The sequence below is a fragment of the Chlamydotis macqueenii genome, chromosome Z (genome assembly GCF_036417535.1).
Source record: "Chlamydotis macqueenii isolate bChlMac1 chromosome Z, bChlMac1.mat, whole genome shotgun sequence".
NCBI classification, from domain to species: Eukaryota; Metazoa; Chordata; class Aves; order Otidiformes; family Otididae; genus Chlamydotis; species Chlamydotis macqueenii.
Window position 1 is genome coordinate 21,612,296 of NC_141593.1, and position 26,152 is coordinate 21,638,447.

General features: G+C 35.2%; 1 protein-coding gene across 1 annotated transcript in view; it reads left to right on the forward strand.

Annotated features, from left to right (window-relative positions):
* CWC27 (CWC27 spliceosome associated cyclophilin) overlaps positions 1–26,152 on the forward strand; it is a 117,417-nt gene that overhangs the window by 78,324 nt on the left and 12,941 nt on the right. The window contains exons 11-13 of the mRNA XM_086770941.1: positions 2,934–3,031; positions 17,958–18,067; positions 20,845–20,948. Of these exons, the coding sequence (XP_086627067.1) occupies positions 2,934–3,031; positions 17,958–18,067; positions 20,845–20,948 (312 nt within the window). The remainder of the gene's footprint in view (positions 1–2,933; positions 3,032–17,957; positions 18,068–20,844; positions 20,949–26,152) is intronic.

Below are 26,152 nucleotides of genomic sequence, written 5' to 3' on the forward strand. Positions count from 1 at the left end.
GTAAAAATAGGTGAGAAGTTGGTTAAAGGAGAACATAAATTATGTTGAAGCTATTGTTTTGAGTCAAATTTATTGGGGTAGTTCTTATTTCAGGTTTTCAGTAATACAGCAGTGAGACAAGCATGGAGCATGCAGAGCTGTACCTCTGTAGTGACAGAAACCTTCCAGGGACAGGAGGCAACTGCGTAATTGGCTACAAACCAACAGCTGAGTTATATGAAACCTGAGTGCAAATATACCGCATGCAAAGAGCTATGCTTCAAAGATGTAGGGGGCAGGTACAGATTGATTTGTAGTCCTTTATTTTCATTCTACCCTACCTCATCAGTTTGATATTTTCCTGTTTAAAAAAGTTAGTGATTTCTAGTTCTATTCCAGTAAGTCTGACTTGTGAGTATAGCCTGGCTTCCCTGTCAGTCAGTTCTTGTAGCTTCTTCTTTAGCATGTAGGCTTTTTGGATTACTTTACTCATCAACCTAACTTGGTAAAGTGAGCCTAGGAATAAAAGACATAGGAAGTGTGGAGTCTATAAGGAGCCGAGTGTCAAAGGGCCTTTATTGACCTTGTACTGATCACAGAGAGAGCTTGAAAAAACATTTTAGAATTGGGCTTTCTAGGAATTAGGACCTTCTTTCTTCTGGGGCCTGAATAGTTGTCACTAGCTAGCTCATTCTTCATTCTACAATAGCTTAAAATAACAGAGAGAAAAAGTGTCAGTCTTACTGGAGAACTTCTGATATGCTAGGCTCTGTTACTCATAAGTGCTATTTGTAACCCGCGCTTGCTATGTTGCTGTCACTACATTCTGGCACTCTAAATATTTTAATCAGAACTGGTTTGTTTGGTTTTTTTTTTAAAGGCAAATACAGATTCTAACACCAGAAAGTCATAGAATCATAGAATGGTTAGGGTTGGAAGGGACCTTCAAAGGTCATCTAGTCCAACCCCCCTGCAAGGAGCAGGGACATCCCCAACTAGATCAGGTTGCTCAGAGCCTCATCCAGCCTGGCCTTGAACGTTTCCAGGGATGGGACTTCCACCACCTTTCTGGGCAACCTGTTCCAGGGTTCTATAACCCTCATTGTAAAAATTTTTTCCTAATATCCAATCTAAATCTACCCCCGTCTATTTTAAAACCATTACTCCTTGTCTTATCGCAACAGGCCCTACTGAACAGCCTCTCCACATCTTTCTTGTAGGCCCCCTTGAGGTACTGGAAGATCGCTATCAGGTCTCCCTGGAGCCTCCTCTTCTCCAGGCTCAACAGCCACAGCTCTCTCAGCCTGTCCTCATAGGAAAGGTGCTCCAGCCCTCTTATCATCCTCGTGGCCCTCCTCTGGACCTTCTCCAACTGGTCCATGTCCTTCTTGTGTTGGGGGCTCCAGAACTGGACACAGTACTCCAGGTGGGGTCTCACTAGGGCAGAGTAGAGGGGGAGAATCAGCTCCCTCGACCTGCTGGCCACGCTTCTCTTGATGCAACCCAGGATGCAATTGGCCTTCTGGGCCGCAAGGGCGCATTGCCGGCTCATGTTGAGCTTCTCATCCACCAGCACTCCCAAGTGCTTCTCCTCAGGGCTGCTCTCAATCCATTCTCCGCCCAGCCTGTATTTGTGCCTGGGATTGCCATGACCCAGGTGCAGGACCTTGCACTTTGCCTGGTTGAACTTCATGAGGTTGGCACGGGCCCATCTCTCCAGCCTGTCAAGGTCCCTCTGGATGGCCTCCCTCCCTTCCAGTGTGTTGACGGCACCACACAACTTGGTGTCATCGGCGAACTTGCTGAGGGTGCACTCTATCTCACTGTCCATGTCACCGACAAAGACTTCAGCCACCCTGACATCTGTTGGAGAGGTAACACGGCAGGGCACAGGCAGTCCAGGAGGTTCCTGGAATGTGTGGACAACTTCCTCCTGCAGGTGATAGAGGAGCTGACAAGGAGGGGTGCGATGCTCGACCTTGTGCTCACCAGCAGGGAGGGACTGGTGGGGAATGTGAAACTAAAGGACAGCCTTGGCTGCAGCGACCACGACATGGTGGAGTTCAAGAAATCTTGAGGCAGTTATCAGTTCTTTTCAACTGCTAGCCATTAGACTGGCACAAATAGGCACGAGATGAAATTCAAGAAATCACATTTAAACATACAAAAGTGTTTTCTTCCATTGAGGGAGGTCAAGGAGTGGCTGCCTAGAGAGGTTGTGGAGCCTCCATCTTTGGACTTTCAAAACCTGACTGGGCAGTGCCCTCGGCAATGTATGCTGTTTGGCCCTGCTCTGAGCAAGGGAGCTGGACTGGCTGATCTTCAGAGGTCCCTTCCAACCCGTGATTCTATGAAGACAGATATTTCATTTAACATTGGCACAATGACTTGCAAATTTTGCTTTCTTCTTTATAGTGTTATCACCTGATTATTTTTTTTAATTTGGAAAATTAAATTAATTTTCATATGTAATAATTTATGCTTGCATACATATCATGTCTTTGTCACTTAACAACTACATTGCTTGTCCATCAAAGAAATCTAGGAGGCTAAGATTTATTACTTCAGTAAGCAGAATTTTATAATATGGGTAGTATTTATTTGGCAGTGCCTCTGTTTCAAATTCTCTTTGTATGGTTCTCATGGTTAAATATTACAATGTTAAATTAAAAATACAAATAAAGGTTCTTTGTTTATTATTCAAGTCCTTAACATATTTCTAATGGGGTCTTAAAAAAGTCATCTGTTATGATCTTTTGTTGTCTCTGCTAATGAAAATATGAACTTTCTTACGTTCTAATTGATTTTTAAGCCATGGTCCTAGCATCAGTGAGTCAGTATATTCCTTTCGTTTATATCAGAGATCTAGTGCCCATTAACTTTGATTCTGTTTCTCCTGAGTGGCTTTACATTCCTAGAAGATTAAATTCTTGTAAATATTTTTATCTTTGCAGTGAGGAACTACGGAAAGAAGTGAGACAGCTGAAACGTGAACTGCTAGAAGCAAAGCAGAAAAAAGAAGAAAGAGCTTTAAAACCCAAAGAAAAGGAAGGTGAGAGTATATTGCAGCAGGTGTTGTGTAGATTTCCAGTTAACATTCCAGTTTTCAAGTTTTTCAGTAGTTTTGTGTTCGATATGGATAAATGTGGACACTATATTGTTGAAATGTGTAGGGTTTTTTTCCCAAGAAAATTAGTTTTCCTTAAGAATGGTAGTAATGTGAGGATGCCATTATAAAAATACATTGTGTACAGGTAGCATTGGTTCTTTCAAATGAGGTAGCATTTGTCCTTCCAGACATTCTTTACTTACATCTGTCTAGTTGGGCAAGCTTCTGGACTTGAAATATCATTATATATTCTTTGATGGGGACATACGTGTTCTGACATCTGACTTGGAAAGTCTTCTTGACATTCCAACTTGGAAAGGTTCTTAAATGCAGATAGTTAACTTTGAACTCAAAGCTACTGACTTCAAACTTTTATGCATGTTATGGCATCAGTGGAACTCAAATTCACTTCCCAGTTTATTTTCCATAAACCTTAGCAGAATGGGATCTTCAGATGCCCACTTCTTTGTCAGGCAAATTTTATATTCTATTTCTTTCCAAGTGTGCATAAATTGCTAAGTTTATAATAATGTATGAGGTGCATGTTTCAGTGCAGGTGGATGTAACACCCTTGATTAGCTGAACAGAAAAAAAAAAAAAAAGAACTGTTTTTTAAGGACTCCTAGACACATTTCTGTAGTGTATTCTTGTTCCAGATCTCAGTACCATAAGAAATCTGGAAGAAAATACAAATTTATTCAGAAAAATTTGAATTAGATAACACATAATTTAGAAGAGTGGTAGAAAGTATAACATCATTTTTAGAAAAACTCAGGGACTCTTTTAAGTAACAGATTAATTTGATCAGCAACTAGTTTGACAAAATAAAAAAATACAATATCTTGAACTTGTATGTGAAATCTGGCACCAAATTTTACAATGTAGTGGCTCTGAAAAAGCTTTAGAAATCATGCTCAGTCACTGGATGAATATAAAGTCTCATTGTCAAGATAATGAATGCTAAAAAATGTAAAAACATAGTTACTACTATGGTATAGTTTTGAGGACTATCTTCTCTTCAAGGGGAAAAAGAAGGAAAGGGAGCTTATATACAAAGGTTGTTGTTTTTACTTTCTTTGAAATAAATAGCAGGTAGGAGATAAACTTGTTGAAAATCTGTAGGTAATAGGTAATGGTGAAAATAATCTTGAATAATCTTGGGTTTCCTTTTTGTGATTACCATCAGAGCACAGGAAAGGGTCTATTCCAGTACCTGTTGAGAAAGATACATGGCAGGAAATAACCTATTCAACACGTTCTTGGAGTACCTAACTAAAAATAAACATGTTCTAAAATGTAAGACAAAATTTTAAAAAACATTAAATGAGATGCTAATGGTGAAGGGCAAAATGATTAATGAAAATACAGTAATAGGAGACAAATGAGCAAGAAGAGAGTTGGTTGTCTTTGGCTAAACAAAGAGGAAATAAGCTTGAATGCTTGTTTTCACTCAGTCTTTAGCATAGCAGTCAATTTTGATCATATGGTTACATATGATCAGTGACATAGAAGCATTCAGGTACAGAACAAGCAAACTAGAGACTACTTAGGTAAATTTGGTCATTAAAATAATTTGAACTTTATGCCATTCACTGAAGCATGTTAGGGAGATGGGTAATAAAACATTAACAATATGCTTTAAGATAATTGTTTGTAATCAAACTGTAAAGCAGGATTCTTGGGAATCTGTTCATTAGTAATCTGCAGAAAACAACAAATTACTAAATTTGCAGGCTAAAAAATACATGGGAAAGGGAAGGTGACGATGGGAGAGAAGAAAAAAAAAAAAACACGCAAACTCATGTCTTAAGGTTACATTTTCACATGCTGTTGTTAAAGTGAAGAGCTGAGTGGCTCACTCTCTTCCCTTCCACTAGTCCGTGTTGGAGCTTTTACTGATGTGACTCATTTTAAATTGGAAGAAAAGTATGCCTTTCTTTCTTTTATAGGATAGTTTTGTGCTGGATTGGGAGATTGAGTCAGTTCATAGAAGTTAAAAGCCAGGACAAGGTAAACAAAATATGTTTAGCTTGGGAAATCTAGAGGGGAAAAGATTATTACAATCAGTGGTTTGTGTCTCTCTCACAAATTATGAGTTGTACAAACACAAGATGTTAGGAAGCACTTAAGCAGCTTAAAATCCAGGAAACATAATAATTAGAAAGCTGAGAGCAAGTTGATAGTGCCATGCTATTGAAAAAGACTGAACCGTACTCTGAAATTTATAAAATTAACTGTTGTGTGCAAGACGGGCCAATTTTCTGTTCAGCCTGAGCTGGTCTTCAGCTTGAAACATTTGCCCAGTTTTGGTGATTGCACTTGAAAAAAAGATACAAGTCATCTTAAGGGAGCATAAAGGAGACCAACAAAGGTGATTGATGATCTAAGAAGCATAATATTTGTAAATTGTAGGAATTAGGGCTCTAGTTTAGTTTAGAGAAAAGATGACTTTGTAAAAAGAGACATATTAATGATAATCGAGAATGTTAAAAGCTACCATGGAGAGGAAATTATACTATGTAATCCCCGTGGAGAGGACAGGAGATAATTTGCTTCAATTGCAGCTGAAGACATTTACATTGAATGTTAGGGAAAACTTCCTGAAGTTAAATATTGGAATAGATGACCTATAAAGTAGAACTTTTCAATAGCAGATTAGGGAAATACTTCTTAGGACTGATGTAGAAAAGATTGATCCTGCCTTTTCTGAGGGAGGGCCTTAGATGTTCTGGTTTTCAAGATTCTGTGAAGCAGAACTTAATCAAAAAAGAGGTAAGATGTGACCTGGAAGAAGGTTTTGATGGGTAAGAGAAACTAAGCGTCTTGTTAACTTTAATAGTGCTTAACGTGGAAGCATTACCAAACACATTGTGTTTACTACCACTGTGGATCTTTAAATCAAGCAGTTAAAATAAAGGCTTGATTGTAGGTCCAAAATAATTCAGTAAGGCAGTAGTCTCTTTACATTTTGCTTTCCCTTGAAATAACTTATTCTAGTTATCTAGTGAGTTATTTTGACTATACTCTGAAAAGAGAAAGTCAATATCCTAATGATGTTTCCCTTTTTCAGGAAGTCTTGCACAAAGAAATGTAATTCATTGTATGATAAAAGGAAGTAGAACATTTTCTGGTGGTAGAGAATCTACCATTACAAAATCTGCACCCAAAGAATAAATGTAAATAACTCATTAAATATAATTGATGGTCATGAAGGAGAGGAAACTGTTCCTACATTTAGCTGCAATGAACACATAGTGCTTAAAGGTGATGACTGAAAGGCAGATGGGAGATTTACTGTATAACTGGCATATAGTTTGGATTATAAGGGATTCTAGATTAACTATAAGAACAGCTTTAAGAGATGAGTTTATGACACCAGACATGTAAAAGTGAGCAAAACACCATTGTGATATATCAGAATTTACTGAGCATTACCACATGGTCTTTTTGTTAGAAATTTAATTGAAAAATACATGAATAGTCCTCTGTTTACCTGTGAATGTGTATTGAAACTGCTAAAATAAAGTAGTGTCGTAGTTCAGCCCCAACAGGGACCAGACTACGCAGTCTCTCTCTCACTCCCCCCACTCTCCGAGAGAACGGGAGGAGATTTGACAAACAAAAGAAAACCAGGAAAAAAACCAAACACACGGGTTGAGATTGAACAAAAAGTAAATTTAACAGTAATGACAGAAGAAAACAAGACAGTGATGGAACACAAATACAGTACAATAGCTCACAACAGATCTCCACATCCAGTCTCTTCCAAGTAGCAAGGGGCCTCCCTTCAGCACCCTCCTCACTTATATACTGAGCATGATGTCAGATGGATGGAATAGCCCTTTGGCTAATTTGGGTAAATTAACCCCAGCTGTTAGCTAATTAGTTAACTATCCCAGCCATAGGGGCTACCAGCTTCAGTTCTCCACCCAGCTCAGGTAAACATTAACTCTATCCTGGCCAGAACCAGGACAAGTAGCCATGAAGTTACCGTAAATACTGTATTTTAACTCCAGAATTTAGTGAAACCAATATAACAAATTTTAAAGTGTTAACCATTGAGGAAAAGCATGTAAAAAAAATACGTAGTTATGATCATATTCTCTTCCATGAGTAGCTAGTTCTGCTGAAAGGGATGACCCCATAGAATAACTACAAATAGTCTTTGGAAAAAGGTTTTGTTTATAAATAAAAAAAAACATGTAATCTCCCATTCCCGCTTCTAAGGGATTTCTGTGGTGTCTAATAAAATCCATATATTGATAGATAATAAAAACTTACTTTTTTTGTTTTCTTCATCCACACTTTAATATTTTTTTCTACCTCTTCATCCTTTTCCAGCTCTTAGTTTGGATATTTTTTCAGAGCCAGCAGCAATCAGAACAGAACAAGATAGAGATTCAAGCTTAAGTAAATTCTTTTAATCTGTCCTTAGAAGTTCAAGAGTCAGATTGTCTTTGCTGATTTATCAGGACCACAGCTCATTTGTCACTATTGTCAAAATTCAGACTAAGAGGGAGGAAGTGAGCTTTTAAATAAAGGAGACATTTTAAAATGTAGGATGTCTTTTGCAGCATTTTACAGGACATGTTGTGTATGTCATTTGAAGTTTCATTCACTGTCTTTAGTAAGTAGATTATTTAGTCAGAAATCTATTAAGTAGATTTATTTACTAAATAAACTTACTGTCTAAATTTCTTTAGTAAGGAAGCTTTCTGTCTTTACAGAATCAAGAATAACAATAGTATATGCTATGCCTTCGGATGCTGGGTCCACATTTGTGACATACAGGAAAAACTAAGATTCTAGAAATACATTTTCAGTTTTTCAGAGAAAAGGAAAATGATTTGGTTTTCTTATTTACAAATAAGAAGAAATAAGTAAATAAAATGTATCAAAGTATCAGCTACACCAGAATCCATCTAATGTTCTCAAACATTAACACGTGATGATTAAAAAATATGCCTAAATTATTTTAAATACAAAAATAATTAGGTGATGAAACTATCTAAAATTTTACTGCTGGCTGCCTTTGTCTGGACTTCAGCTGATATAAAAAAGTATCAAAATGCTGGCAGCATCAACTGGAACTTGCTTAATATCTTTTCCTATAAAGCTGTCTTTCTGATTAGTTACTATGTTTTATATAAAGTTTGTTAGTATGAAGTTTAAAATGGTCAGTTTTCACTTCTGGATTCTACCCACTGCATTTTAGAAATAATTCTCAAGATGTCCTTTACAAGCCTATCAATTTGTTGTCATTTGAATTGTACAAAATTTTTCAACTCTATGGCAAGAACAAGTACCGTTGCATGATAGGTCTGTCTCTGATAAAGGATGAAAGAACTTGCAGCCTTCAGAAATACTTGGGGAAAATTGACATTTTAATAGGAATTTTAAGTAAAATGTTACATCTACATTAGAGTTTTACCGTGGACCAGATATGCACTTTTTGATTTAGCCATGCTGGAAGATGCATTCTGGGAGCACACCTGATAAGCTCCAACCAGTAGTCTAGAATAGAACAGCCCTCAAAATATATAGTGTGTAAGGGCCTCAGCATAACAATTTTGCTCCTTTTTTGTAGTATTCTTGGGTAATGTTGAAGCAGTTAAAGTTTTCCTGTCTTTTGTGAATTTTGGCCTTATAACTAGAGATGACCAAGGACACAAAAGTGATCCAGAGCTAACTGCCTAAATATTTGAGTCTGTTTGCACTATGGCAAAGCTTCTAATTTCATAATGGTTCATATGGAGCTAAAAGTAGTTTTCTGAAGTTTCCCTTTTTCATTCTAGCCAGATATTCCTAATTTTTCTCTGAAATGTTTTGGAACATTTCTGTTCTGAAGTATCAGCTTTGAAGAAGATACAGATTAAAATTTAGAATATATATTTGAAAGTTTAAGTAGCAGCTTGCTATTGTTAACCTAATAATACTGCTATCTTGTAATGTTGGAATAGTAATTTAAGAAGCATAATCTCATTGAGATTAACTTTCTTAATAATAATAATTGTGAAAACACTTAGAGTTGTAAATTTCGTAAGTTTTTTTTAAAATTAGCATGGTATTGTATCTTAAACTTCACTTTGATCTATGTAACATCACCTTACTATGTTGTACTTTATGGTTTCTGTGTTACCAAAAATTGAAACAGGACTGAGTATTTACACTGAATCATATGAGTATTGGAAAAGCATTATTAGAAAATTATGAATATATTAATCATAAAGAAACAAAAAATGTCACTAATTACTAGAGTCTAGTACAGGAAGTACTAGATTGAAGGAGGGAAGAAAAGGCGTGGAAAATGTGATTGAAAAGAAATTGAAAGTATTGTTGGGATGTTAGAAGTTTTTTTCCTTAGTATTAAGGCAAAATAATTTCACGCAGAACTCTTAAATAAAGAAAATGGGAAAGCCACAATAGTAAAAGATATTTCATGTTTGTAGTAGAATACAAGCTGAACATGAATTTACATTGTGATGTGGCTGTGATTGTGTGGTTGTCACTATGAAGGCATTAACTGTGTAAAAGCACAGTTGTATTGTTGCACAGTTGTAAAAGCAATACAACTGTGTAAAAGCACAGTTGTATTGTTGCACTCGGTTCAAAGTGTTCTACCACCAAAAAAGATATTGAACAATTGGATACAAATGGACTAAAAATCCCCTAAACTAGCAGAAGACTTAGGTGAACTGATTTATTAGGAGATACTTGAAGATATGTCTAATTTAAGTAGGGAGTGGGATGAAAGGGTGGAATCTAAAGTATTTAAAGAGGCTAAGTGATAGGAAGGAAGAATACCTTTACTATGAAACAGCCTTTCGCAACTGAAGAATACCAGAAGAGTCTTTAGAAACACCTTAGTTTGAATATAATGAAATCTAATAGCAGTAAAACAGTGTTGTACCTGAGCAAGTAATTTTGCCCTGAAGTTAAAAGCATTTATTATATCTCACTTAGTTCACTTAGTCATTTTTTGTTTATTGGCCTGGACTTTCATCAAATGCAATAGAGCTGTCAACATGCAAGATGATCCGCTAAATGTGTAACACTTCACCTATTCCACATTATTTTACATATAACAAATTGCATATATTTAAAACAGACTACTATCAGGACACGAATATGTATGTAGCAGGAGATTTTTCCATTGTTCTCAGCCTATCCTCTTGGGGAATGTGGGATGGAGAGTGAGTTGTGTCGTGCTGTATCAGGTATGTCTATGCTGATGGTGCAGACACTTGCACAGTGTCTGCCTATGCTCTGAGCTGGCTGAATTGGGAAAAAATGCTAGTTCAGAGGCTATGTAACTGCATTAATATGATTCTGTACTTGACTAATAAACACTGTATCTAAGCCAAAACTTGCAACTGTAGTGGGAGAAATTCAGTGAAGACCAAAGAACTGTGAGAATAAGGCTTAGGTCATACTGGACTTTTTGTAGGATCAGGGCTAATTCTGAGAGGATAATAATGAATAAGTGGCAGCACGACACATCTATTTTACATCCACTGGCAGATCTGTATTAGTACTGGTATCACATTTAGTATCACTACCTCAAATAGTTCATGTTACATATGCCAACCTATTTTTTTTCTGTATTTAGAGATCAGGGTAATTAAGGTGGGGGGTGAAAATTTAAGTGTTTACATTATTTCAAGAGGACAGAGAAAAAAACTAATTCCCTCTGTACAAGTTTGATTATAACCAGCCTTCCAATATATGAATAAGATCGTTGACTATGCCAGACTGCTGTCAAGACCTTGCTTCAAATAAGATGTTTTTCTTTTATGTGACATTTGCTGTAGTGATGCCAGAAATTACATCAAACATTATAATTTGAGTGCTGAATTACTTCAGCATTTTGAAGTACTTAATCAAATATTTGAAAAAGATACATTTTTCAAAATTCTGTAGTGTAAACCTGTAAATATACTTAAATGACATTTGCTTTAGGCAAGTACAATCTGCCCATTTCTTAACTATATGTTGGTTTGAAATAGTAGTAGTATTTAAGAAGTAGTATTTCAGTTTTTCTTGTTAGAACATTTTTGTGAAGTGTTTGATAATCTGTGGATGACAAAATTTGTCACAGATGAGAAAACAGAAAAGCTACAAAATATCATATGAGCAGAGAAACCTAATAACTAATGTAAAAAACAACATTCAAGTGTTAGAACTCTACTGAGGCATGAAGTATTTTCTGCTTTGATTTTAATCTTGGTATGGAAATAAAATTATTGAAGTTTTTAGAAAACTCCAAATCTAGCAAGGATGCCAATTTAAGATTATGTTTTATTTCTGTTTTATTATTAAGTTTGGGTAATGTCAGTGACACTTAAAGATTTAAGTCCTGTCTTACAAAAAATATATTTCATTGACGTCTGAGACTTTAACAGAATTGTGCATCCTTGAGAACATAATGAAAACAATGAAATCCAAATTTTGGTGGTCTGGGAATTAAGCAGCATAAAAACATTAAGTACGAAGATTTTGCAGTATGTACAGTATAGCTGCATTATATCAAAGTATGCACATTGAATGTGTCACTTTCGCAAGCCTTTATGTTTTCTTCCACTATTTGTATTTTTTTTCTCATTTAATCTCATAAAATGATACCTAGCGTCCCTATTCAGTCTTCTCCCTGCTGAAGTTAATGCTTTTTCCTTTTGTCTCTGCAAAATAAAAGAGGACCAAAACTTCACTGTTAGCCAGCTTTGATTTTAGTTGTAATCTTAAGCATGTGCTCAAAATTGTCTGACATTAGAAAATCAACCATGTTTTAGACTGGGACTGTGTGCCTAAAAGCTACCAAAGGTCAGAAAAGATTCACTAGAAAGTTCCACTGTTGCATATTAAAGTTTACACTGTTTTACAAATCAGTGGGATCTGCTCTTTCAAATAAATGTTTTGAAGCTCTAGGAGTTACTTCTAAGATTTTATTATTTGAGTTGGCCAAAAGAAGTAGTAAGTTTGTTCTAGAACTGTTACTTTTTTCACTGTTGCAAACTGAAAGTCCAGTAATCAGTCTAACCCTGAAAGCTCATTCTGTAAGAAAATCTGTTTAGTTATTCACGGTTAGTAAGTATTTCCTGACTCTTCCCTAACTTGTACGTAAACACTGGCTCTTCAGGAAGTTAAGCAGGCCAGGTCTATAGTAACAGTAACTGAATAGTAGTTAAAGGTGAAAAGAAAACCACAAGTAGAATTAGTCCTAAACAAATATAAACTGGAGAGTATTTTATAAATTCTTTCAAATGTAACATTATTTTATATTGTATTTTCTGGTATATTCCTTTTTATACTACTTTACAGTAAATTAATGTTTTTATTTTCATAGACATAGTATTTAATGCTGGAAGCAAATTTTTTCCTGGATTCTGGAAGAAGTATGTTATCTGTCTTAGATCTTAATTATAGAAAGTGGTTTTATGTGCTCCATCTGTTGCTTCTGATAAGAATTCCATTTTAATTCATGAAATATTACGGCATATCAGAATTTCTTTTGTAATTCATAAGGGTTTTGTTTGTTTTGGAACAAAAATAGTTTTTGAGATCTGAATCTCATTACGATTTTTTAAAATCTGTACTGTGTGTGCCTATAATTCCAGAAGAACACAATATAAACTGAATATTGATGAATAGCTGAAAGTGGAATGTACTGGACAAATACAGGAATATGTTTTAGACCTCTTATTTTAGTGCACCAAAACATTCAGTCATAACTTACTTCATTTCAAACAATAAGTTGTTCAGGGTTTTTTTTTTTTTGTTTTCCCCTTTGTTATTTAGTCTAGCTATACCACACATTTCTTGAAATTTCTGCCCAGTAGGTCTTTTATCATATGAAATGTGTCATATATGTTGCTAAAGAATGCATTTGAAATACTGACGAAAGTTAATGGATCTAGGACATTTAAAACACATACAAACCCTGCTAAATAAACTGGGGTGCCTTTTAATAGATTTCTCTGTACACTCTCTTTGTTATCTTACCTCGATTCTGCATGAACTCATGATTATATAGGCAAAGTGCATTACAAGAGTTAATGGGATTACTTTTGTGAAGTTCAGCATATCAGGAATGTTTTGTAATGTACGATGCTTAAGTCTATTTTTGTAAAAATGTTCATGCTAACTGTATCTCATCAAAGAAAAAATATAAACCACAATTCTTTCCTTGATCCTTATCAGCACTGTATGCTCTTGTTTTTTTATGGTGACATTAAACCTTCAGAAACAGCATGTATTTTTCTCTATAACAATATATATTGTTCCTACCCTTCTGAAGATTGTTAATTTCTGGTAATACTTTCAGCAAACCAAACTGCTTCTTTTTCCAATGAATGTTTTATGCACAGCTTCATTATTTCTTTCTTAAAAAAGAAGCAAATCTCTCAATTTTATATAGAGTCCACTTCCTTTATTACAAGGATGGTCATTATTACCGGATTTGTCAAGACTGGTACAACTAATGAAATCATAAAATAACGAAGTTTGTACTGTGGAAAATCGTATGCATACTATCAGAAATACTTTTGTCTCAAATTGTACCTTATCTGTACCACAATTGGTGTACATGCTAAGCCAAAGGTACACCACCTGCAATGCTAGAAGTAAAGCCCTGTCATTAAGGCCAATATGAATGTCAGCATAAACAGTCGTCATACTTTTCTAATCTAGGAGTCAGCAGGCCTAGCACTCATACTTCTTGGTTTTAATAAAGTGGCAGATAAAATTAAGTTGCAATTTCCAAAATAGAGCATGCAATTTTTGTTGAGTATTTATTATGCTATTAAATTTACCAAACGCTTTAGGAAATAATCTTAAAACTACTTTATCAATCTTCTACTCCACTTCCTATTTAGAGATTGATCCAAAACCATCTAGACTGCCATTCAGTTCACTTCAACACCCTTGGATCAAGTTCTCATGTCTTTGTTATACTTCTGTAATTTTGTAATTAGAAAGTGACATCATTTGAACTGTTCCTAATTTAAGTGTAAGCAAGATAAACCCTTTTGTCTTTTTTTAAGTCAATCTTTTCCTTTCTGGTTTAAAGACTTCTGAATCTCCTCTTAGTTTCAGGCTATCATTGGAAACCATGTCGCAAACCCAAAGTTTTAGGTTAGATTACACCATCAGGTTAGCATCTGTTACTCCTTGAAAGGAGTATTTCAGTATAGAAGAATCTATCTGAAAGAAATTGCTTAAATGCTAGAGTTTTTGTCACAGGAAGATGAAGGGTATCTTGGCAGCAACTCAAGATAGGTAAGTAGCGGTGTACTTACAAATTCTATTAAAAGTAGGATGAAGTGTATTTTCAATAAGAAGGTTGTCTTTTTCTTTTTTTTTTCCTCACCTCTCTTACTGACAGAATGTACACAGCAGCTTGTTCAAACTAGAGGGAATAAAATCTTTCTTTGCCTGATGCTATTTATACTTTGTGATGGAATGTCTCTAGAGCACAAGTGTGCAAGATCCCTGTAACTTAAACTAGCATCTTCTGCATCCTGCAATACTTAAATAAGGCATTTAATTGTTGTTTCACTGCTGTGCATCCATGTTATGTTTCATTCATTTTTGCCTGAATGAATCTTCTTAGATTAAGGAGTTTGGAGCTTAAATATTTTAATACCAATGTAATGATCCTTATACTTTTGCTGGATCAGCAAGCTGGATCTAAGTTTGTCAAGCTTGATGTGAAGGTCCGGTCCAGCAGACATCGCTGTGGTCCCTCTTTTGTTCCAACTCTGTTGCAAAAGACTTGGAGGGACTCTGGGATGCTAACTGGGAGATATGAAGTAGTAGCCAGCAATATATTTTTACATTTAATAGGGTTCTGACCAACAAATCTCTCTTCCAGATCATAGAATCATAGAAAAGTTAGGGGTGGAGGGGACCTTTAAAAGTCATCTAGTCCTAACCCCCTTCAAGGAGGAGAGATACTTTCAACCAGAGCCTGTATTTGTGCTTGGTATTGCCCCAACCCATGTGCAGGACCTTGCACTTGGCTCTGTTGAACTTTGTGAGGTTTGCATGGGCCCACCTCTCCAGCTTGTCAAAGTCCCTCTGGATGGCACCCCTCCCTTCAGTGTGTTGACTGCACCACAAAGCTTGGTGTCATCAGCAAACTTGCTGAGGGTGCACTCTATCCTACTGCCCATGCCGCCGACAGAGATGTTGAACAGGGCCGGTCCCAATACTGACCTCTGAGGAATGCCACTCATTTTCTTCTGCTTGCTAATTACCTGAGTTTATTCATGCAGACACAAAATAACCTTATCAAAGAAATGTTACTTTTCAAAACTGAATATTTTATTTCATTAAAAAATAGACACTGTTTGTGGTTTTGAAATTATTTTTCAGAGTTTTCAAAAGTTTTAAAATGTGTTAGAAACTCATTGACTTAAAGCCTCTTGAAAATCTTTCCGGTTGTATTACTTGATTTTAATGTGGAGTAATAGGTTGTAAGCATGTCTTAAAGTCATTTTAATGAAAGGTACAGAAATATGATGCATAGAAGTGCATAACTGTTTTGGTTGACTCACACTGAAGTTAGTTCAGGTGGATCTGATTATCTTTTGTCTGACTTATGAAAAGGCTTTCCTAGGAAGCACAGAGAATGAAGTTGAGGATTAGAAAAACTCTTGACAGGCAAAGACCTAAGAAAACAATAATCTCAAGAGAAGGCTTAAACTGAAATTTAAATTATTTGTATTAACAGTAAGTGACAACCATGAGTGTGATAAAAATGCACAAAAGCAAAACTGCAGGGGACTTTAACTTATTTGTATGAGAATTATTATTTGAGCTGCACTAGATTAAACTAAAATCTTAGTCAAAAGACATATATGACTAAGGATCACATCTTCTTTAAATTCAGCATATGTATATTGAAGTTCAGATCACAGATTTAAATGTTTATGGCCAGATTGAGAGTGGCCTTTTCATAAAGATTCAAGAACACTCTTCTCAGGTCTTGTGCTTGTCATAGATGGGCAGTTATCATCAGGTAAATGGTATTCGTTTCAAAGCGTCTCTTTAGTTAAATGTCACCTGAAAGGTTTTTTTATATAAAAAAGCAGGTGGTTTTGTAGTTCAAGTTATTTATCTAGAGACTAACTGTTAGTAAAACAAGGCAGCATGTTGTTTCCACACTATCAACAAGTTTGATTGGATATGTGCATTTATGCAAAAATTAGTGTTTTGTCTTCACAAGTGATTGGTTTTGAATTAAGAATGGGATTTTTATTAGTAGAAGAAGTAATACAGGGAAGGATGGAGCTGAACCATTACGATTTGTAGTTTTCACTGTACTTTGTTATTCTCTTCACATCATCTGATATTACACTGCATGAGATTTTATGGTAGATTTGATTCCATTCATTCAGCTGTTTAATCATCCCTAAATATCTCTGTATACACATTTATCTTTTTTGGTCGTTCTAGAAGATGGCTTTTTCTTTCTTTATCTTGTTGATATATGTAATCCTCTGTTCTTTATATCCAACGTCAACTGAAAAACAGGAAAAAAACAGCTTTGACTGGTAGTGTGTATGTTTGATTGTTTTCCCTGATATTCTTTAAATACATAAATGCAACCTATAAATGATAATAAAAAGGAAATAAAATATCTTATTTGTAGAAATATATAAACAAATATTTTATATGTAGGTATACTATCACAAATTTATTTCCTCTTATTATGAGATTATACTTTTGTAGACTTTATAGAAAATTTCAAGTGAGAGAGAATTTTAGTTTGGAATCAGAAATTTTCTTGTTACAGCTGTCAGCAGTCATCTTAAAAAAAAAACCTAATATAGAGTTTGTTTTAGATTTACAGTTCATCAGGCTATATATCCTGAAATTTGCTGAAGCAATTTCCTCCATAAATATTTTCTATTCATCACTTGCAATGGACATCTGGGGGTTTTATTCTTCTGTTCCTTATCAGGATATCAATCCTGTAAATATGTGTAAAGAAATTTCAAGCAAAATGTGAAATGTCTTAATGCTATTCTAGAGGAAGAAAATGTGAAAGGTTTGTGTTGATCAATTTTCAAATTGAGTTTTTGTCCCGTTAAATTACTAATTTTTCATGGCAGTGGATATTTTGCAAAGAAGAAACCATTAAATAAAGCAGAGTAGCTGTTGACTAGTCGAGATATTACTTTATTACTACAGGGGTTTTTTTTCCTGAGTGACAAAATGAACTCTGTTTTAAAATGTTATGGGTTATTTCCCTAATGCAAGGTCAAGGATTTGATTTGTGGCTACTTCAGCCTACAGAACAGGAAATGAGGCTCTGAGCAACCTGATCTAGTGGGGGATGTCCCTGCTTCTTGCAGGGGGGTTGGACTAGATGACCTTTGAAGGTCCCTTCCAACCCTAACCATTCTATGATTCTATGATTCTAAAACTGTGAATTTTTCTATAGGCAATATTTGTCTATATTTATGAACTCTGTAACAAATAGTCACAGAATATTAATACACACAATAGTTCAGCTGCTCCAAGAAAGATCTTTAGAAATGAAGGTAAACTTGTTAAAGTAATTTCAATAGTTTTCATTTCTCATATTAATATCAGAGTTTTTATTTCTGTTACTCTGCTTTTCCTGGCTCCATAGTAAAATAAAATTGAAACAAAAATTTTTGGACTCCTTGTCTGCCCAGTACAGTATTGTGTTTTTCATTTCAGCAAGTAGCAAATCATTCTGCTTGCTGAGAAAGCAATACCACTGAAACATTTTATGGAAGTGTTCTCCTTGGTATTTCAGAAGTCACAAATTATCTCAAAAATGATACTAAATCATAAACCCAAATTTAATTTGTTTAACCCAGTATGTTTCCTTCTCCAGGGGAGGAACCTGCTCCCAACAGTGTTGTTGAAGAATACCTTCAGGAGAAGAGAAAATATGAAGACAAGCGGAAGCAGCAGCCAAAGAAAGGGGTTTCTCGTGAAGATCAGGTAACAGTTTGACAACATGAAGAAAAAAATTCCAGAAAAAATTCTGAAAATGTTTCTCTCTTAATTTGTGTAAAAAATGAAGTTTTAAAATGTTATGTTTCATTTTCATTAAAATAATCTTACTGTTTGTAAAAGTAAATATTTGCTCTTTGATCCCCTATTCTGATTACCTAGGTAGACATGTAAGTAAAGTTGCAATGTGTATTTGAAAGTACTATCAGTTTAGTCACTGAAATCTTCCAACAGGAAATGCTACCCATGCAGAGATATCCTTGATTACATTTACAAGAACCTCCATTTCTATACAGTGCTTTCCTTGGCTCTGCAGCTTGCCATAAGATAACATTAGAAGAGAAGTTTGCATACTGGGCATCTATCCAAGCTGGGGTTTTTAATATTTTAAATTATGCTTTAAAGATACTAAATTCATCCATACCTTTTGGTGTTGTGAAGTGAACAGAAGTAGTTTTTAACGGAACTGTAAAAATAAAACCCTTTTTAAATATAATGAAAATTATTTTTCAAAATTATTTAGGATCTATGTAGAATTTAGTATTCAAATATGAGCAAACTAAAGTGTGACATAAATATTTATTTTTTTCTAAAACAGGAAAGTTTGAAACTGTTAAATATATGAAACTGTCTGTGAAGTGGAATGCAGTACATCAAATGCACTGGTTTATGAGTGCATGTCCATTCAGCTAGGAAGATGTTCGTATTCAACTCTTGAAGCTAGAAGAGACTGGAAACTTGACACTTAGTAACTTCAAAGCAGTGGTTGGCAAATCTTTATACATGCAACAAGCTGATTTAGGTCTAAACTAAGAAGTTTATGGAAACTTTGGACATTCAAAAGCCCATTAACTTTGAATCAAAGAGTACTAAAGCTCTGTTGGCAATGTTGATCAAGGGACTTAAAATCACTTCTAATGAGTTTATATCAACCCTGTCCTGGACATCATAGGAGAACAAGATGAGATGACAGGGATGTATATTTTAGTAGATCTTAATTTTTATTTATGTAACCCTGCTGGGAACTATTCAACAATAATTAATCAAGTTCTTTGTAGTCCATTTCACTTGTGGAAAGCCTCTTCTAGCCTTGCATCCATCCTACCTGGTATTACAGCACAATACCATTTTCCACCCTCTGTACAAGAGTTGAAGAAGAAGCGGAAAGTTATGTGTCTCCTTGCAATATTAGGTATTGGAAGTCCTAACCTTATAATTTTACAAGAGTCAATCTATAAAGTTATTTCATCCACAGTATGGCATCTAATCGGTCACTGCAAACATGCCTACTAAGGTATTTAGAAATTATTTCTGGTACCAGGTCTGTTCACAGGAATGCTGACACCAGAGAAAATTAGACAAGATACAAGAATTGTGGCTTTGGTTAGTTTGTTTTCTTCTGATGGCCTAGGAAGAGATTTATGGTCTCAAATGTTGCAAGTACAGGGTTTGTTTACAACAGTATGGAAAGCTATAGAACTTGAATGATTTGCAGGCCAAAGTATCTTCGAAATTTTCCTCTCTCCCATCTGAAACAGAAGATTAAACAGAAAATAAAGAAAATAAATGCAAAAAAAAACCCTCTAAAACCCGCCTTTGGCAGTGCTAAAATATGTTTTTGAAAGAATTCAAAAGCCAGGAAACTCCTAAAGTTAAGATTGCTCCCAGAAGGAAATTTGATTCCAGTGAACACTTCTGGTATTTCCTATTTCTGTTTTCTATTCTTGTTTAGTTTTTATTCTTTTAAATTTGAAAAACTTGACCAAACAAAACTAAACAGCTATACAGAGGTGTTTTACAACATAGGTGGCCAACCTATCACCTACAGATCAAATGTAGCCTGCCACATAAATTCAGTCAAGCGCTTATTCCCTGATGCTTTCCTTTCCAGAAATGTCTCAAATATCAGCAAGAAATAAGCTGTGGGCTCTGCAAGTTATTCTTACAGTCTGCCCTGTTTTTGAAGACCCCCATCTCCCATCACACAGCTCATGAATACAATTCTTGTATAATCAAAATCTCATTCCAGGTGATCAGAAACAAGATCTACAGTACAATCTTCAGGTGTTATCTGAGAATTGGTGACTTCATTGTAGCTGAAAGACTGGGCAGTATCAGCTGGAGAGTAAAATATAAAATATAAATCAGTATGAGCTTAATGTATGCAACATAAGAACCTGTATCTGTAGAATTAGTTAAGGTGGTTCATTGTATTTAAGTCAAAAGCTTTGCATTTTTTTCAACGTCAGTACATAATTTAAAAGATTATCAGTGTAAAGTATATAAATGTCAACCAAACTGAGTTTTCAAAGCTTGAATTATCTGTAATTTATACAACAGATTGCTTTATGAGAAGAAAATAGCAGGTTCAAAGAGCAAAATTCATTGCAGGGTTGTTTAATCAGTTGTTTTATTCTAAAAGTAGCCACAAGCTTTTGTTCCTTAAATACGCATTTTAATTTAGCCAGACAAGTGCTCTGTCACACCTGCAGAGTGCCCTCCCTGCTTGTTCTTGCTGCCTCAACATTGCTTGCTTGCTCTCTGGATGGAGGCTCTCAATAAATTCTAGCTCTCTTCCTCCCCCCTCCCCACTGCCTCTCACTCTCCCACTTGCCTCTCTACAGTGTTTCTTTCAAATTCATATGAAAGATCTCTCTTCCATCTCATTGCACTATTTCTCAAAATAATAATAGTTTAAAGATGTTGTATATACCTGTTGTGTATAAATATATATAACTTCTCTAAAACCATGTATTTAATTTCAGACACTGGCACTGTTGGACCAATTTAAATCAAAGTTAACCCAGGCAATTGAAGAAACTCCTGAAAATGAGGTTTCTGAACCTGAAGTAGATACTGACGAAGGATGGTGAGTTTTTTGGATTTGGCTTCCTATGTATACTGCTGGAAATCCTACTGCACTAACATAGTCTCACGGAAATCTAAGGAGTAGCAGAAAAACCAAATGTGAAGACAGCTGCTGCATCAGGAGTCACCTAAATTGTACTGGTTTAGCACTCTGGAAAATGAGACATGAGAGTAGAAGTGACTTTGCTTTGTGTAGTTCTAAGTCCTACTAAAACTCTGTGTTGAGGGAGTTCAGTATTTTAAAGACTGATGGATGAGATGAAGATAGACTGATAGACTCATCTGAAGTGTGTACAGTGACCCCAGAGAAGTAGGGTGACACTGGAATTGATAAAGCACTGCAGAAGTTAGGACCTCAACACCTCCCAGTCAAGGAAGCAACTTGTAGCATATTGTCTCATGTTCATCTTCCATGCAAAGACCCCACCTTAGGTAAGAAAGGGGATAAAAAACAATATGATTTGAAGTGTCATCCTGAAGTCCTAGACTGCAAGATGTTAGATTTTGTTAAAAATATCTGCATAAAATTACTAGAAAAAAAACTTAGCAGAAATGTTTTGTAAGGACAGGACATCTATTTTTTAAAAGGCAAGCAATATAGCTAGTTAATAATATAGACTGTTTCTGCCTACAAATTTTTCCATAGCTGTATGCATAAGCCATCACAGCTACAGCAAAACTACCACTAAAATGGAAAATTCTCTTCCTAAATGCTTTCTTCTTGGGAGAGGGAAAAGAATAGTACCTACCTGCCCCAAAATCTCCAAACTAGCACCAGTAACTAGGCCCACAAAAAAAAAAAAACGGAATTACAATAGGAAGAAAAACTAAAATGTCAACCGTGTATATTAAACACTCTTGTTAAACAGAAAATACATTATGTAAGTAAATTCATTAAAGCTATACTATAAAAATTTTCCTGTATATATTTTGAATTCTAATATCTTCAGACTATTTGAAGATACATTCTATAAAAATAATTAAAAAAAAGATCATACGTTATGAACAGTAAGCTGAATTGCAAATTCTGAGACCTGTTTTGTTGATGAGACTAAGATTTTAGATTGCTCTTAGATAACTTTTCGTTTCTTGTTTGTATCATATACATAATGGATCATTACATATATATAAATTTAGTAAGATAAAGCAAAACAGATTCTGCAACTTTACCTTCACCGCTTCTTACTCTTCACTGAATCAAGCTGAGACCTCACAAGGGAAATCCTAGGATTTGCAGAAAACTTCAGACACATGTACTGGCAGAAAGACTAGCAAGAGTAGTTTAGCACTTAGCATACAATGTTTCCAGTTTATATAACAATATTTTTACATAAGTAGTGGGTGATGAGTGCATTTATTTTTTCAGTGTTTCTTTGTGGGCATTAGTGGAGTCTGCTTTCATCTTAACAGGTATCTTGTCATTTTCATCTCTGAAAATGTGCTTAAGTGTTTCTAAGTAGGCTATTAAAAATCTGGTGGTTCTTTCAAAACAATAGTAATTCAAACATTTTGCTTTTTATTTTATTGATTATATTCTTTATTTTATTTTTTTCTCCCAAGGAACAACTGAGCATTTCTCATAGCCCTCTCTGTCTCTCTCTTGTCTGTCTGTCTGTCTCTCTCTCACTCACTCACTATTTACTTATTTATTGTACGTAGGAAACATGGAACACAGTATTTAAAAATATAAATGCAGGTTAGGTTTCTGAAGTGTAAGTTTTCTTTCTACTTTTAATATTAATTCCATTATCTGGAAATACAGCCTTGCTTGCTTTGCTTATAGTCTTTGGCCATTTTAACAGGTAAATCAAAACACAAATTTCTTGGCTAGGGTTATTGTTTTTGAAACTACAGAGAAAATAATTTCCTAAATCTTGCCCATTTCAGGATAACTCTTATTGCTGACTTGCTATTATTTTAAGTTTTCTCTTGTCAACATCTATTTGGTTGCTTCTTCAAACCACATCGTCTTCCTTCGTTGTCTTTTCCTATCTCAGGCTGTTTGGGGATGAAGGATAACATACAGCATACATTTTGAGGACCTTGGATTTCACTGATATTTTGAGAACCTTCTGAGCTACCAATGTGCTTCTAAGTTCTCCAAGAATTATAGAATAGACTATTTCAGTTGGAAGGGACCTACAAGGGTCATCTAGTCCAACTGCCTCACCAAATCAGGACTTTTATAAAGTCCACATCGTTCCTCTTCCTTTCAGAGGAACTACTGACATCTAATTGGCGATAATTCTTTTCTCCTTAAGTAATTCATACTGAATGAAGAGTCTTGCCATTTCAGATTATGAAGTTGTATGTTCAGAAAATAATAGTGCATTCGGAATTGCACTAAAACAAAGAGTTAGAATAATGTGAAACTACATAATAGACTAATAATTAACATCATATTATTAATTTTGCAGCACAGTAAATGTACAAGTTAACTTTACAGACAGATGAGACATTCTATTTTCAAAGAATTTACTTGGAAGCTAAATAAATTGTAAAACATTTACACAAATTGACTATAAACACATACAATATTAACAAGGCAATGAAGTCTTCTAAAAGCTATTAATGATTGCTAGAATCACTTGGAAAGTTAAATTTCATATTTTGGGATAAAAGTTCATTATTTCAGCGTCTTTGTTTTATTGGAATATTTGAGATGACTATGCTGACTTTACATTTTAAAATTCTTTCTTAATTCCAAAGTACTCCTTAAAAGACAATAATTCTACTTTATTTTATTTTTATTAACTATAATTAGTGTATGGCATATGCATATATGATATGCACAAATTACATGATTCCTCCAGGTCATTTTGTAGGTCATGGTTGCTGTTTTTATGGGAAGTGAAAGCCTGCCAGTATGCTTTGCTCTACTGTCAGGGTGTGTTATCTGAGGTAAAATGATTGCCTCTAAGACATTTTTATGTGTCCACAGGAGTGGCCACACATTGAGGTATAATTTTCATTTTCTGTCAAGATAGAAACCATTACCAATTTGTTATGTTTTCTTTTATTTGGCAAACTTCTCTCTGCATATTTGGCTGAGCTGCTGTATTGGCATGGAGCATAGCAGACGTTTGGGCACTTTTCAGCAGCATTCTACTTTTTATGCAAAAAAAAGGTAGAAATATGACTCTATTGTAAACAGTGTGTATGGTGTTTGATAATTATTACCAGATTTTACTGTCTAAGCCGGCATCTAAGGAAGTGTTGTGAAGAGAGCTGAAGAGAAATGCATAATACTAAGTTTTAACACGAAATACCAGTCTTTGCTGAGACATTCTATTGCAAACTGCTGCTGTGTGAGAACTATTATATATATATGTCTGCACCAATCAAAATCCAATTTCCCCAACAGAATTCAAAAGTATCTGAATAAACATGGTATGTACTGCCAGAAAGGGTGCTTATAACAATAAAAATGTGTGCAACCAAGTAGACAGACACATTTTTTTACAGCATCTAGTTACCTTAGGAAGACATGCTTGATCCTACTTCTTCCACGCGCAAGCATTATTATCCCTGTGGTTCCATACTGAGAAGTATTGCTTGTGCTTTTCTTCTAATGATTTGTCAGATGTCTTCAGTACTATTTGATCATTAGTTGTTCTTTATTTGCTTACAATCCAAATAAGAAGGAGTCAGATGCATGACTTCACTCTTTTTCACAAAGTTTGTGCAGAGTGCAGCAGAGGTAGGTAGAGGTGATCTGGCAGAACTCAGTCACTCATTCTGGTCTTAAATTCTTACCCAACAAGACTTTTTCCCAAAGTGTGGATGACATCTATCACAGTGTTAGTGAGGTGTCATCTGCTTAGAGACAAATAGTATGAAAACCAAATATGTCACAGCAGAAGACCCGGCTGGAATAATTAATCTACTTGGTACTTCCCATCTGGATTACTAGATAGGCCTGAATTTCAAAGTGAAAACACTGCATAGGCTACACTTCATGCAGAACACTGCTGCTCCTCATCTCCTTTAGGACTTGGACTGCTGTATACATATAGTTGCAGGCATATGATGCCCAGTCAGGTTGTAGTGCCACTTCAGGGCTCTGATTATAATATCAAATAGTTACAGCTATAGTAAACCCCAAATTTCAGTCCAGAAAGTGTTATGGCAACTGCAGATAGTGAAATTGACGATGCAGATCCTGTGAACATGACATAAAATATTTTATATGGAGAGAATCCAGCTATGGGAGGAAAAAAATCAGATGCAGTCAAGTGTATTCAAAGATTGATTGTTTTAGCTAATCTGTGCAAAATATTCCTCTTAAAAGTGATACTTAGTACTTTGAAATACCCTTCTATCAAGTAATTCTGAGAGTTCTGAAGGGTTCATCTCTTTTTCAAAGCATGAAATTCAAGATTAGATACAACACTCGCCTAAGTCTTTGTCAATGTTGAGTGGAAAAATTACTTTATTTGTCATTATTTCTTTCATGCCTGGTTTCCAATTCCTTTTAAGCCACAAATCTTTTCCTACTGAACGGTTGCCTAACCTAGCTCTGTCCTGTACCCATGCTGTTGATTGCTCCTCTTGAAATTCAGCCATTGCATTTCCTGAATTGTATCCTGTTTTTCATACTACTGCTCCTGTTTGCCAAAATCACATAAATTCTAAATACTGCAATAAACTTTCAAAATACATCTTCACAAAACTTCATATTATACATACATTCTGTAATTATATTTTTCTCAAGTGAAGTCATAAGTGGAAGCGGACTAAACAGCACTACCACATTAATCTTTTCACTTTGACATTAAGCTGTGGCTCACTACTTCTAAAAATAGGGCTCTCCAGCTGAATTTTTACCAGCCTTAGCTCTTTATGAAATGTAAGAACTACATACATACACTTTTCCAGATGGAACACTGGTCTTTGTGGAAGGAACAGATTCTCTGCTATGAAAATCCACCTGTCATATCCTTAACCAAAATTCTGAACTATCTTTTGTCTTCTCTCTCTGATCTTTGAAAACAAGCAGAGACTTCCTGAAACCACTAGATTTATTGACATACTGAAGTATTTCTGTTCCTATGAGAAATTTTACAATCCTGACAATTTTTCAGCTGATGGAATTTTCCGCCAAAGAGAACACACCATTTCCTTCTTTAAAGCTCACCTGATTTGCCAAGTCAACTTACCATATTTCTATGAAGGCTCCCCATTGTTAGTGCATTCTCACAGATA